Consider the following 11119-nt stretch of genomic DNA (forward strand, 5'->3'; position numbering starts at 1 on the left):
CTTTTTTTTTTGTGTGCAATAAGTCATACATCAAGTGTGAAGTGTAAAAAATCAAAAATGTTTGGCTTATTGCAAAAAAAAAAAAAGGCTAATTGTTGCAAAAAGAAAATGATGAAAAGATATATCGGGCACAAAAAATAAATCGATCAAAAAGTTTTTTTTAAACTAATATTAAAATACTCAAATAAAAAATCAAATATTTTAAATTCTTTTATCATAATTCTAATTTGAAATTTATTATTATATAATATTATATGTCAAATAATTATAATCCGTAATATATACCTAAATATGTCTTCTTAAAATTAAAAAATAAATAAAAATCAAAGTAGCAATATATAGAGAATAAATTTTTTACAAGACAATACTTATAGAAATTCTAAGTATATGTTCTTTCCAATCCTTTTACATTGGGTTATCCCATCCTACCTTAACTATATGGTGGGAATTATTTTTCAAGTAACCATATGGTGGGAATTATTTTATCTCACAACATTATGTAAGGAAATCACTCGATTTGTAGAGAATAAATTCCGAGTACCACTGCCGTCAAGCCCATTTCCCATGTCATAGTGAGACCCAGTAATGCAATGTTCACCTCCGCAATCTCCACATCTAGAATTAATTGCTAAGAGGTTGGTTGACATGGACAAGGAGACCAAGGAAAAGGGGAGTGAGAAACGGAAGGCTGAGAATGAAGGTGGTAACCAGACAAGCTTCAAGTGTGGTAACCATAACCAGGCTTGAGCTTATTCTGGTGGGTCTGACTTTAGTGGAAGATCTCGCTTTGGGGGAAAATGTGGTCGGAGCGCTAGTGATAACTCTACTTTAAACTACTTCAACTGTGGTGGGATAGGCCACAAGCGATTTGAGTAAGTGCTGGAGGAGGAGGCTTCCAGCGATCATGTCAGGGTAACTATTTGCAGGCTCCGAGTAAGAGTATGGCAAGTAACAGACCATCTGGGTCATGGAATAGTCAGGGCGGTTAGAACAACAACAACAACAACAACAACAACAACAACAACAACAACAACAACAACAACAACAACAACAACAACAACAACAACAACAACAACAACAACAACAACAACAACAACAACAATGGCGGCTATAACCGCAATAATGGTGGATCTTATCAGCGCCCGAACAACAATGCGAACCAGAATTCGGTGGCCAAGTGTACTACATCAGCAAGTACGGTGCAAGGAGGAGGGATTCAAAGAATAGTGGTGAACTGTTTATGATGTGTAAACAGGCGACAAAGGATGATGCGCAAATCGTCGGTACTTTTCTTATTAACCATAAACTAACTTTTGTTTTGTTTGATTAGGGGGATACCCATTCGTTTGTGTCTAGAAGTCATGCTTTAACCATGGGTTTGGGGGAGTTTGAGTTGGTAAAAGATAATGTGTTTATACCATCAGGGGAGTCGGTGTCATGTCATAAGTTGTATAAAGGGGTGTCTATGTGGTTGGGTAAGTAGACTTACGGGTTAACTTACTCGAGTTTCCTTTGGATGGGTTTGAGGTCATAGTCGGGATGAATTGATTGGGTAAGTATGAGGCTAAGATAGACTATCGTCAGGAAAAGGTGTCTTTAAAGGGGCTTAAGGGGATTAGAGTGTCATGTCAGAGGTTTGTGATGAAACCCAAGGTTAAGATGATTTCAGCTATGACTTTAAAGTAATATTTAAGGAAGGGATGTCCTATGGTGCTTTGCCATGTGAGGGATACTCGCATCGAGAAGCCATCAGCATCAGAGATACCGGTTGTGGGTGAGTTCAATGATGTCTTTCCATAGGAGATACCGGGGTTATTTCATAAGAGGGACATTGACTTCAGTTTAGAGCTTAAACCAGAGACGTGACCTATGTCTAAGGCTCCGTACCGCATGGTACCAAAGGAGCTGGAAGAGTTGAAGAAATAGCCAAACGAGTTGTTAGATAAGGGATACATTCGACCTAGTGTATCGCCTTGGGGTGCGCCAGTTTTGTTCGTGAAAAAGAAGAACGACAGTATGAGGTTATGCATCGACTACAGAGAGCTAAATCATGTTACCGTGAAGAACATGTATCCTTTACCAAGGATAGATGATCTTTTTAACCAGTTGAGTGGAGATGGGGTATTTTAAAAGATTGATCTAAGATCAGGTTATCACCAGTTGAGGATTGAGGATGAAGATATTCTTAAAACAGCTTTTCGGTCGCGGTATGGTCATTATGAGTATGTGGTGATGCCTTTTGGTTTGATAAATGCGCCAGCAGTGTTTATGGATCTCATGAACCAGGTCTTCAGTCCTTTTTTAGATAGATTCGTGGTGGTCTTCATTGATGATATTCTAGTATATTCCAAGACTAATGAAGAGCATGAGGAGCATTTGAGATTGGTATTGCAAACTTTGCGTCATAACCAATTATATGCTAAGTTGTCCAAATGTGAGTTCTATTTGGAGAAGGTGGCCTTTCTGGGACGCGTGATTTCAAAGGATGGTGTAGCTGTGGATCCTAGTAAGATCAAGGCAGTGTCAAACTGGGAAGCACCGAAGAATGTTGTCGAAATTCGGAGCTTCTTGGGTTTAGCTGGATATTACGAGAGGTTCGTGAAATATTTTTCCAAGATTGCTAGGCTGATGACAACTTTGATGAGGAAAGACACCATATTTCAATAGGATGAAATTTGTGAGACGACTTTCCAAACCTTAAAGGAACTTTTGACTACAGTTCTGTAGACACCTCGTTTCTGCACCTCCCGCCAAATACCTAGTGATGATTGGGCCGCATGCTTAGCATATGTCGCGATTTTATGATGTTTTATAAATCGGTTAATAAAAGGTAACTCATACACTTGTGTCTACCCCTTGGTTGTCATCTAGGTGTCATTACGGTCGTTTTGGCAGTAATTAAAGTACATTTGGAGTCCAGGTCAAAACCGTCTTCATTTCCTAAAACCGTCAAATCCCGAGTAAAAGCAATGTGTTGTCTACCTAACGTTAGGATGCCATAAAATTTTATGAATATATCTCATTTTGAGTCTCATGTCACTTATTTGGGCTAAACTTAAAGTTTACATTACAAAATGTGCATTTCATTTAGCTAAAATGACAACCCGATATTTAGGCCCATTTTACGATGTGATAACGACTTTTTTGGGTCTGGCCTATTTCACAGTAAGTTCTAGTTATTTCTCTTAGCTTTCCAACTCCATCGAAATCACCTTAATCTGAGTCTTGTAGAGAAAGCTATGCATAAAATACGACAGGCTGTCAAACGCGTTTTTTCGCGCAGAAGAATACTACTCGAGAAAGGACGCAGTAAGTGCTGTGCCTCTTCCAAGGGACACAGCACCTACTGCGCCTTTTCTCAAGGCTTTCTTTTTGTCCAAGTTTCCATGTTTCAACCTAAGTCGGCCGTTTCCGGATATTTCCTTCCGTATCCTATTCTTACCGTAATTCCTTCGTGTGATTCGTATAAATAGAGACATTCAGTGTCCATATTTGGTACGCAAGTGTCCGCCCTTCTCTTTTCCCTTTGCATTCTAAGACCGCGCTCTTGCTTTTCGACGCTTAAGTGCTTGATCAATTGACCATGTAAGCTCAGACATTCTGAGTACCAGTCACGTTTGCATGACCGACCAATTTGACCACTACACCATAATTAATCGATGTGTTTTTAAATCCTTTTTCAAGGGCACTTTCATATTTGCATAGATCGAGTCAAGTTACCACTAAAAAATGATTTAGTTGAATCTCGCGATGCTAACATGTAAGTCTGAGGGTGTAAAAACCTATTTTATTTATTGTACTTTTATTTTGTATTATTAATGTAAGGTTTATATCAAAAGCATGCTCAAAACCGTCTTTTAAAAACACAGCAGTAGCTGCGCCTCTTCGAAGAGTCGCAGTACTGTGGACATGGGCCCACCTGCACGCCCGGCATGATCTGTGGACATACAACGGTCTTTTGAAAGCCACGCTCGGCGGCGTAAAAATATGCTTTCGACCGGATCGTTTTAGATTGGTCGGTTTCGTCTCGGCATGGGTCTCAAAACGATTATAGATGTTCGGAGTTGCCACCAAGCATTTGTGGGATGCTTGGAACCCATTCGAATCTAGTTTATACCTCGGTCAAACGAAGTACAAAGCAGTGTTTGACATAGGTACTAAAGATAAGGAATCGTCCCTCTTTAGCATCCTATCTCTAGAATGACTCTCGTACGCCCTGGATAAGGTCGTCCACTATCCAAAGTTTTTGAGTAAGAGGTGAAGGTACGTATTGAGAAACCCTTTAATCAGACACCCAATCCCGCCCGCGGTAGCGGCCTCTACTGATCGATCTTGGTTGGTTGAATGCAAAAGTTGATAAAACGGTTTAAATGCATGAATGCGCATCCAATAATTTAAACCTAACATGTGAGAGCTTTCTAAGTCGGTTGATTTAATCCAAGTATCAAGTATAAGATGTCGAGTTGGATTTACGGTTGATTTGCATGCAAGACGGAAATTAAATATCCATATACCAAATTAGGTTTATGGCGCATAACGTGATCCATTTGTCTTAGTAAGGCATTTTGCAAATACGGTTTTTGAATGAGCAAATTAGTCGTCTGATCCGTCCTATATCCGGGTTAGCCGGAGTCAGGATCATCCTAGACCAATGCTGGAAGGGTGACATACCCTGCATCAGGCAGCCAGAATAGGCGCGAGCCTATTGGCGATGTAAGGGGGTCTCCCCTGGTTTGAAAATAGGAAAAGAAGTGGCCTGTTTAGGCGCGGATCAGTCAACGGTATATGACGTGTTCTGACCATTGAAAGATGTTTATAAAACGTGTTGAATGATGGGTATTTGAACCCGTTTTGGTTTAAAGGACCGTTTAGGCCGTATTTGTGTTGATTTGAAGAACGAGACTTGAATAATCGTCATAGTTTTGACGGTATTCGATGTCGGGTTCGACTTTGTAAGCTTGACATGAATAGTTTTGAAAATGAATATGAACTAATTGTTTTAAGTTCATTTGAATATAATTAGTCGATACTCATCATCGTACTCGGATTAAAATCTGACATGGTATGTAGAACCAAGGATGACTTTGTGTTGGTAACTAATATATTTGTTTTGAAAATGTAAAGAAATGATGAAAGGCTTTAAAATACCTTCCAAAATGTAAAGAAATGACATAAAAGGCTTTAAAATACCTTTTAAATGTAATTAACTAAATATTATCACCGAAACACGGATTAAACCGTCATGGTATTAAGAACCAAGGGTGAAAAATGTTTTATGGTTAAAACTTGTAGAAAATGGTTTGAAAATACTTGAAATGGTAAAAACCGATTACAAATATGAAAATGAAAATAGGGGAAAAGAAGAGACCAAACACGGATTGGACTTAAGGCTGGGCAGGGTGCTTTAGGCGCGAGCCTACGTGCTACGTAAGTAGCCTCTGCCTTAACCAAAAAGTCATGTTTTGGCTCATTATTCCAATGTTTTGGACCATGTTATGCATGATTTAGCATGTTATAGTCATGAAACAAGTAAAGACATGATAAAAAAGGATTTTTACACCCTCATACTTACATGCTTGGCTTATGGCGAGAAACCGACGTAAGTGTATCAACTCGTTTGGTCGGAAAAGACTCGGTTTAAAACCGTTTTAGTAAGTAAAAAGAGTGTTTTGTTAAGTTTAGTCATGGTGTAGTGGTCGAAATGGTCGGTTAAGTGATTTTAATGCACGATGACGGTACCAAACAATGTATAAGGCTTGTGTTTACGATCGGTAGGTCGTAAACACATGTCGGATTGTGACTTAGGAAGTCGAGTCTAGAATTTTAAGGGAGAAAAGAGGGGGCGGACACTCGCGTAACTCTCAGATGGTGGCATTTGAGGGGTATTTATAATAAAATGAGTGGTTGTGTGAGTTTTGAGCGACGTGGCCATCTGGGCTGCTCAAAGAGCCGCGAGCCACGTCGCACGTCTTCGAGGTCTCTTGTCGCTTTCACACAAATGCAATCATGATTTGTTCTATCCTAGGATTTGTATGCACATGTTTGGTACTTGATCATGCATGATCCCGGGAAATCTTAACATGGAAGCATTTGAATGGTTTTGTTTTTTGTGTTTGACTCAGTTTGACTCGTTGTTGGAGTCGAGATTTGAATTTTGAGTCGGTTTTTGGTCCGGCATCGGTTTTGACTCTAGTTAGTGTCATTGAGACCCCGTCGTCATGCATTAAACACTCCAGGTACTTTTGAAAAGTTTTGAAATGTTTTATTTTCGAGACCGTTTTAAGTTTTCCGACGTAAAGTTGTACAAAAACTGTCGATCAAACGCCGCGATTCCAAAGCATGTTGTAGTCCGATAATCATCGGGTGTTTGTTGGAGTCTCTGTAGATACTGAGTATCTACAGAGCCCCCACTTTGACTGAGACTTGGACAGGGCGAAAGTCAAAGTAGAGTCCCCAGGTCAATCGAAGATTACAACCTGGAGACCCAAGCGACGTCAAGGTGGATCGAAAGGATTCGGGCCAAGGACCTTTCGCTGGGAAGGGCGACGCCAAGGCGACTCAAGGGTACGAGCCAAGGACCTGTCGTCGGTAACAGTTTAGAGTCTGTCGACTATCCGTGCGGGTCGTTTAAAGTCCGTTAGACTACGTACAAAGGCTCGCCAGCCATAGGAAGAAGTCATACCTGAGGCATCTTCGGATATGTCCTTGGGTCGTATCATTCTTGCAGACAAAGGCTTTCCAGCTGTATTGTGGATATGAAGGGGCTCGCCCGCCGCGGTGCGTTGTAAGGCTCGCCAGCCACGGTGCGTATATGAGGAGGGCTCGCCGCGGTGCATAGTAAGGCTCGCCAGCCATGGCGCGTAGTAAGGCTCGTCAGCCATGGTGCGTATATGAGGAGGGCTCGCCAGCCGCGGTGCGTTGTAAGGCTTGCCAGCCATGGCGCGTAGTAAGGCTCGCCATCCACGGTGCGTATATGAGGAGGGCTCGCCAGCCGCTGTGCGTTATAAGGCTTGCTAGCCATGGCGCGTAGTAAGGCTCGCCAGCCATGGTGCGTAGTAAGGCTCGCCAGCTATGGCGCGTAATAAGGTTCACCAGCCATGGTGCGTATATGAGGAGGGCTCTCCAGCCGCGGTGCGCTGTAAGACTCGCCAGCCATGGTCCGTATATGAGGAGGGCTCGCCAACCACGGTGCGTTGTAAGGCTCGCCAGCCATGGCGCGTAGTAAGGCTCGCCAGCCATGGTGCGTACATGAGGAGGGCTTGCCAGCCGCGGTGCGTAGCAAGGCTCGCCAGCCATGGCGCGTAGTAAGGCTCACCAGCCATGGCGGGTCGGTTGATCGACCGTGAGAATAGCTGCGTTGGATGGGCTTATTTTGAAATAGTGGACTCTTGATGTCGCCGTGGAAATAATGAATTTTGAATTTCACAATTATTGTTTTTGAAGTGACGGTGTATGTTGCCGCCGTTGACATTTGAAGAAATAGTGAATTTGAATTGCACTATTATGTTTTTGAAGTGACGGTTTATGTTGCCGACGTTGACACTTGAAGGAACAGTGAATTTGAATTTCACTATTATGTTTTTGAAGTGACGGTTTATGTTGCCGTCGTTGACATTTGAAGGAATAGTGAATTTGAATTTTCACTATTTGTTTTTGAATTTGAAGTGGCAGTTTTAATCGCCGTTTGTTTGAATTTTGAAGGAATAGTGAATTTTGAATTTTCACTATTATCATTGAAATGATGGTTTTAATTGCCGTCGTTTGAATTTTGAAGAATTAGTGAATTTTCACTATTATTTTTGAAATGACGGTTTTAATTGCCGTCGTTTGAATTTTGAAGAAATGGTGAATTTTGATTTTTCACTATTATTTTTGAAATGACGTATTTATTTGTCGTCGTTTGAATTTTGAACAAATAGTGAATTTTGAATTTTCACTATTATTTTTGAAATGACGGTTTTAATTGCCGCCGTCGAAGATTTAAGGTTTGTTATGGGAAATTGGGCCAAAGCCCGAAGTTTAACTGAATGAAGCAGGGAGCACCCCATTGAGGCGCGAGCTACTTAGCGAGGTAAGGGGACTTCCCTATTTTTCTGTAAAAGACGCGAGAATGGCTTGCTCGTCATTCTCACTTCGTCTTCTTCATCCTCTCGACAAAACCCAAACAAATCGCCATTGTTGGTCTTCTTGCTTTCTTGAGTTCGTGCCATCATCAACATGTCATCTCAAGGTATGTATTTCCTCTTGAATCCATTTGAATTTGTTGGTCTTTTTGATTGAACTAGGGCGAAATTTGATACCCTTAAAATCGATTTGGGCATTTTTGATTGAGCCTATTTCGAGTTAAATTGATGATCGCATTAGGTTAGAAACCTGTTTAGGAGTATAGGGGTGCTTTTAGTTTGCATCTTGGTCCCCGTTACGTCCCCTATGCTCGAAAAACGTGAGTGAGGCGAAGAAACCGTCTCATTTCACAATGCCAAGTTTATTTGCTTGGGTAATGGGTCCCACTAGGTTGTATTGTAGTCGGAAAAGACCGTGTTTGCCATTGTGGACCTTTGTTGGGTGTTGTGGGCAAAATGGGAATTTTTGCCTTCTGTGACGGTCTTATGTCTGACAAAATAAGCGTCCATCTAAGCTTGAATTGAGTCAGTTTGTTTTGAAACGGACCTTATTGGTAGTTTAGGTCGCTTTGAGACGTGATAAAATCACGTTACCTCGTTGTGGTCGCATTTTGAAATTTTGACCTGTTTGTGCTCAAGTGGGCGTAGAAATTGCCTTTTCGAGCTGTAGAAAAATACCCCATTGTATCGGGAATATATTTTGGTTTATTGGCGGACCTTGTGCGGGTCTTGGGGTGCCATTTTTGTTTGTTGTTGTTGTTGTTGTTGTTGTTGTTGTTGTTGTTGTTGTTGTTGTTGTTGTTGTTGTTGTTGTTGTTGTTGTTGTTTTGACTCGTCTTTTGCTTGAAAAGAAGGGCGAGTCGTTTTTTGTGCGTTTTTTGTAAATTGTTTTGTTTGGTTGGGTTTGGGCGGGATTGCCCTTGTTCTGCTTTGCAGTTTTTTTTTTGGATTTGTCCATTTTACGCCGTCGTAATGCCGAAATTTTGGCTGACGTTCTTTGATTGCCTTTGGTTTTAGGGGATCATTCAGGACCTGCGGGGTTTGTCGTGGAGGCCTTGGAGGAGGAGGATGATCCGGGAGGAGGAGAGACGACTGTTTTTTGTTACAGGCTTGGTTGTGTTTCTCCCTGGTGGCCTTTGCCTGGCCAATGATCGGGTATCGATCATTGGTCGTTGTCTGCAGAGGTTCGAATGTCCGATGAGTGGGGTTCAATACAGGCGTGTTATCCCATGTTGCCGCTTTTGGTCGTCGTCGAGTTCTGGTGATTGGGGTTCAACATCGGGGTAGCGTCCGGTGTCATAGTCCCCTTTCATCCTTGAATTCTGATGATTGGAGTTCAACGTCGGGATAATGTGCTGAGTTATGATTGATACGTGCATTTTATATAGTCTTTTTAGCCTAATTTATGCACGTATTTATACGCTTTTATCGTGGTTTATGCTACGAAATGCCCCGAATATGCTACTTTGGTTTGTTTTGTCTTATTTGCAGGAATGAACCAGAAAGTAGTGAAATCAAGCCTTTTACCGTCCGTTTAGCATGCATTTGGAGGAAGAGTGAATTTGGAGCGGGAATGAAGCTATTTTGAGATGCGCAAAGAAGAAAGATAGCTAGGCGAGCAAAGGAAGAACTTCAAATTGCTAGTGCCTACTTTGAAGAGCCATATCTTGAGTTCTACAACAGATATTCAGGTGATTCCAATTGAAGATGAAAGCTTGTCCTCTTAGCTTTCCAATGCCACCTGAATCACCCTGTTTGCCCAAGTAACGAAGAAATGGCAGCCATTTGAAGTTCAGTGCGCGAAGCAGGAAATTGTGCGCTGGAAAGTACTCGATCGAGTAGAATTATGCTCGATCGAGTCCTTTTTCTACTCGATCGAGTAGTTACACTTATTGATTTACTCGATCGAGTGGTTATTTTACTCGATCGAGTGGTTTAAGCTTTAGTTACTCGATCGAGTGGTTTTAAATCACTCGATCGAGTGGTTTCGCTGATGGGTTGGGCTTTTTAGCTTAAATTCCGTCAATTAGGTTAATAAATCCTATTTTTCTTATAAATAGGAAGAGTAGGACATCATTGGAAACTCTTTTTTTTTTTTTTCATCTGACACTGTCAGACGTTACTTTGCTCTATCATTGCTACTGGTACTTTGTTCTTAATTTCCGGATTAATTCCAGTAATTCTTTCTTCCCTTTTCTCTCTTTAATTTAATGTTTATTGTTCTTCTTCTTCTTTATTTATTGTTCTCATTTATTCCATGTCTAGCTAATTCCCCTTAATATGTTAGGATTAGGGAAGCCGTGGTAGAAATATGTTAGGATCGACTTGATTAGATTAGTCTTGCGATAAGAATTGTATTAGGCAATTTAATTGTTATTAGGTTGAATGAATGCATGCAGGAGACCAATTTATCTAGTTAACCCCGACCTGGATCGAAAGATTGGAAGGGAAGGCTTGCTTAATTACAATAGGTAATACCTAATTAGGGCGAAAGCTAAGTTAGGAGACCCTAGGGCGGTTTAAGGACCGAAAGGTGACGACCATAGCTCTTCTTATCAATAGTTTAATCGACTCAGTTGACCCGATAGTGTAGCTGCCACGGTAGACCGACTCCTGGCATATTTCTCCGTTTTCCTTCTGTTAAATTCTCTTACCTTTATTTCTCTTCCCCTTAGTCTCTTTAGTTTAGTCAAAACATTCAAAACCCCCCAATAGTGACATTAGACAGATAGGATAGACAAGTAGATAATAAACCGCCTCCCTGTGGAGATCGACCCTACTTATCGCTAGCTTCTGTTAGTTATATTTAGGTATTTATTTTTGGTACATAACGACAGTATCAAATTTTGGCGCCGTTGCCGGGGAGGCAGCTATTTATTTATTTGTTTCATTTTATCTGTTTTTAGCCTCAGGGGATTTTTTCCCTTGAGGCCGTTCTAATCTTTTTCCTTGAGTGCTGTTTTGATAGACTTTACAGGTACTACCTAGACAGTTCT

General features: G+C 41.1%; 1 protein-coding gene across 1 annotated transcript; it reads left to right on the plus strand.

Annotated features, from left to right (window-relative positions):
- Positions 1–585: 585 nt before the first annotated feature.
- LOC141655578 (putative mitochondrial protein AtMg00860) lies at positions 586–2667 on the plus strand. Its single transcript, XM_074462650.1, has 2 exons — positions 586–727; positions 2306–2667. Exons 1-2 carry the CDS (start codon positions 586–588, stop codon positions 2665–2667), a joined length of 504 nt encoding a protein of 167 aa, XP_074318751.1.
- The last annotated feature ends 8452 nt before the right edge of the window (positions 2668–11119 follow it).

This window comes from Silene latifolia, chromosome 5 (genome assembly GCF_048544455.1).
Source record: "Silene latifolia isolate original U9 population chromosome 5, ASM4854445v1, whole genome shotgun sequence".
Taxonomy (NCBI): Eukaryota; Viridiplantae; Streptophyta; class Magnoliopsida; order Caryophyllales; family Caryophyllaceae; genus Silene; species Silene latifolia.

What these genes read in the sequence shown, in the direction of transcription:
- LOC141655578 (XM_074462650.1), top strand. Translation starts at nt 586, where the DNA reads ATGCAATGTTCACCTCCGCAATCTCCACATCTAGAATTAATTGCTAAG. An exon ending in CCAGACAAGCTTCAAGTGTG is followed by an intron (nt 728 to 2,305) that starts GTAACCATAACC and finishes GTCCTTTTTTAG; the next exon opens with ATAGATTCGTGGTGGTCTTC.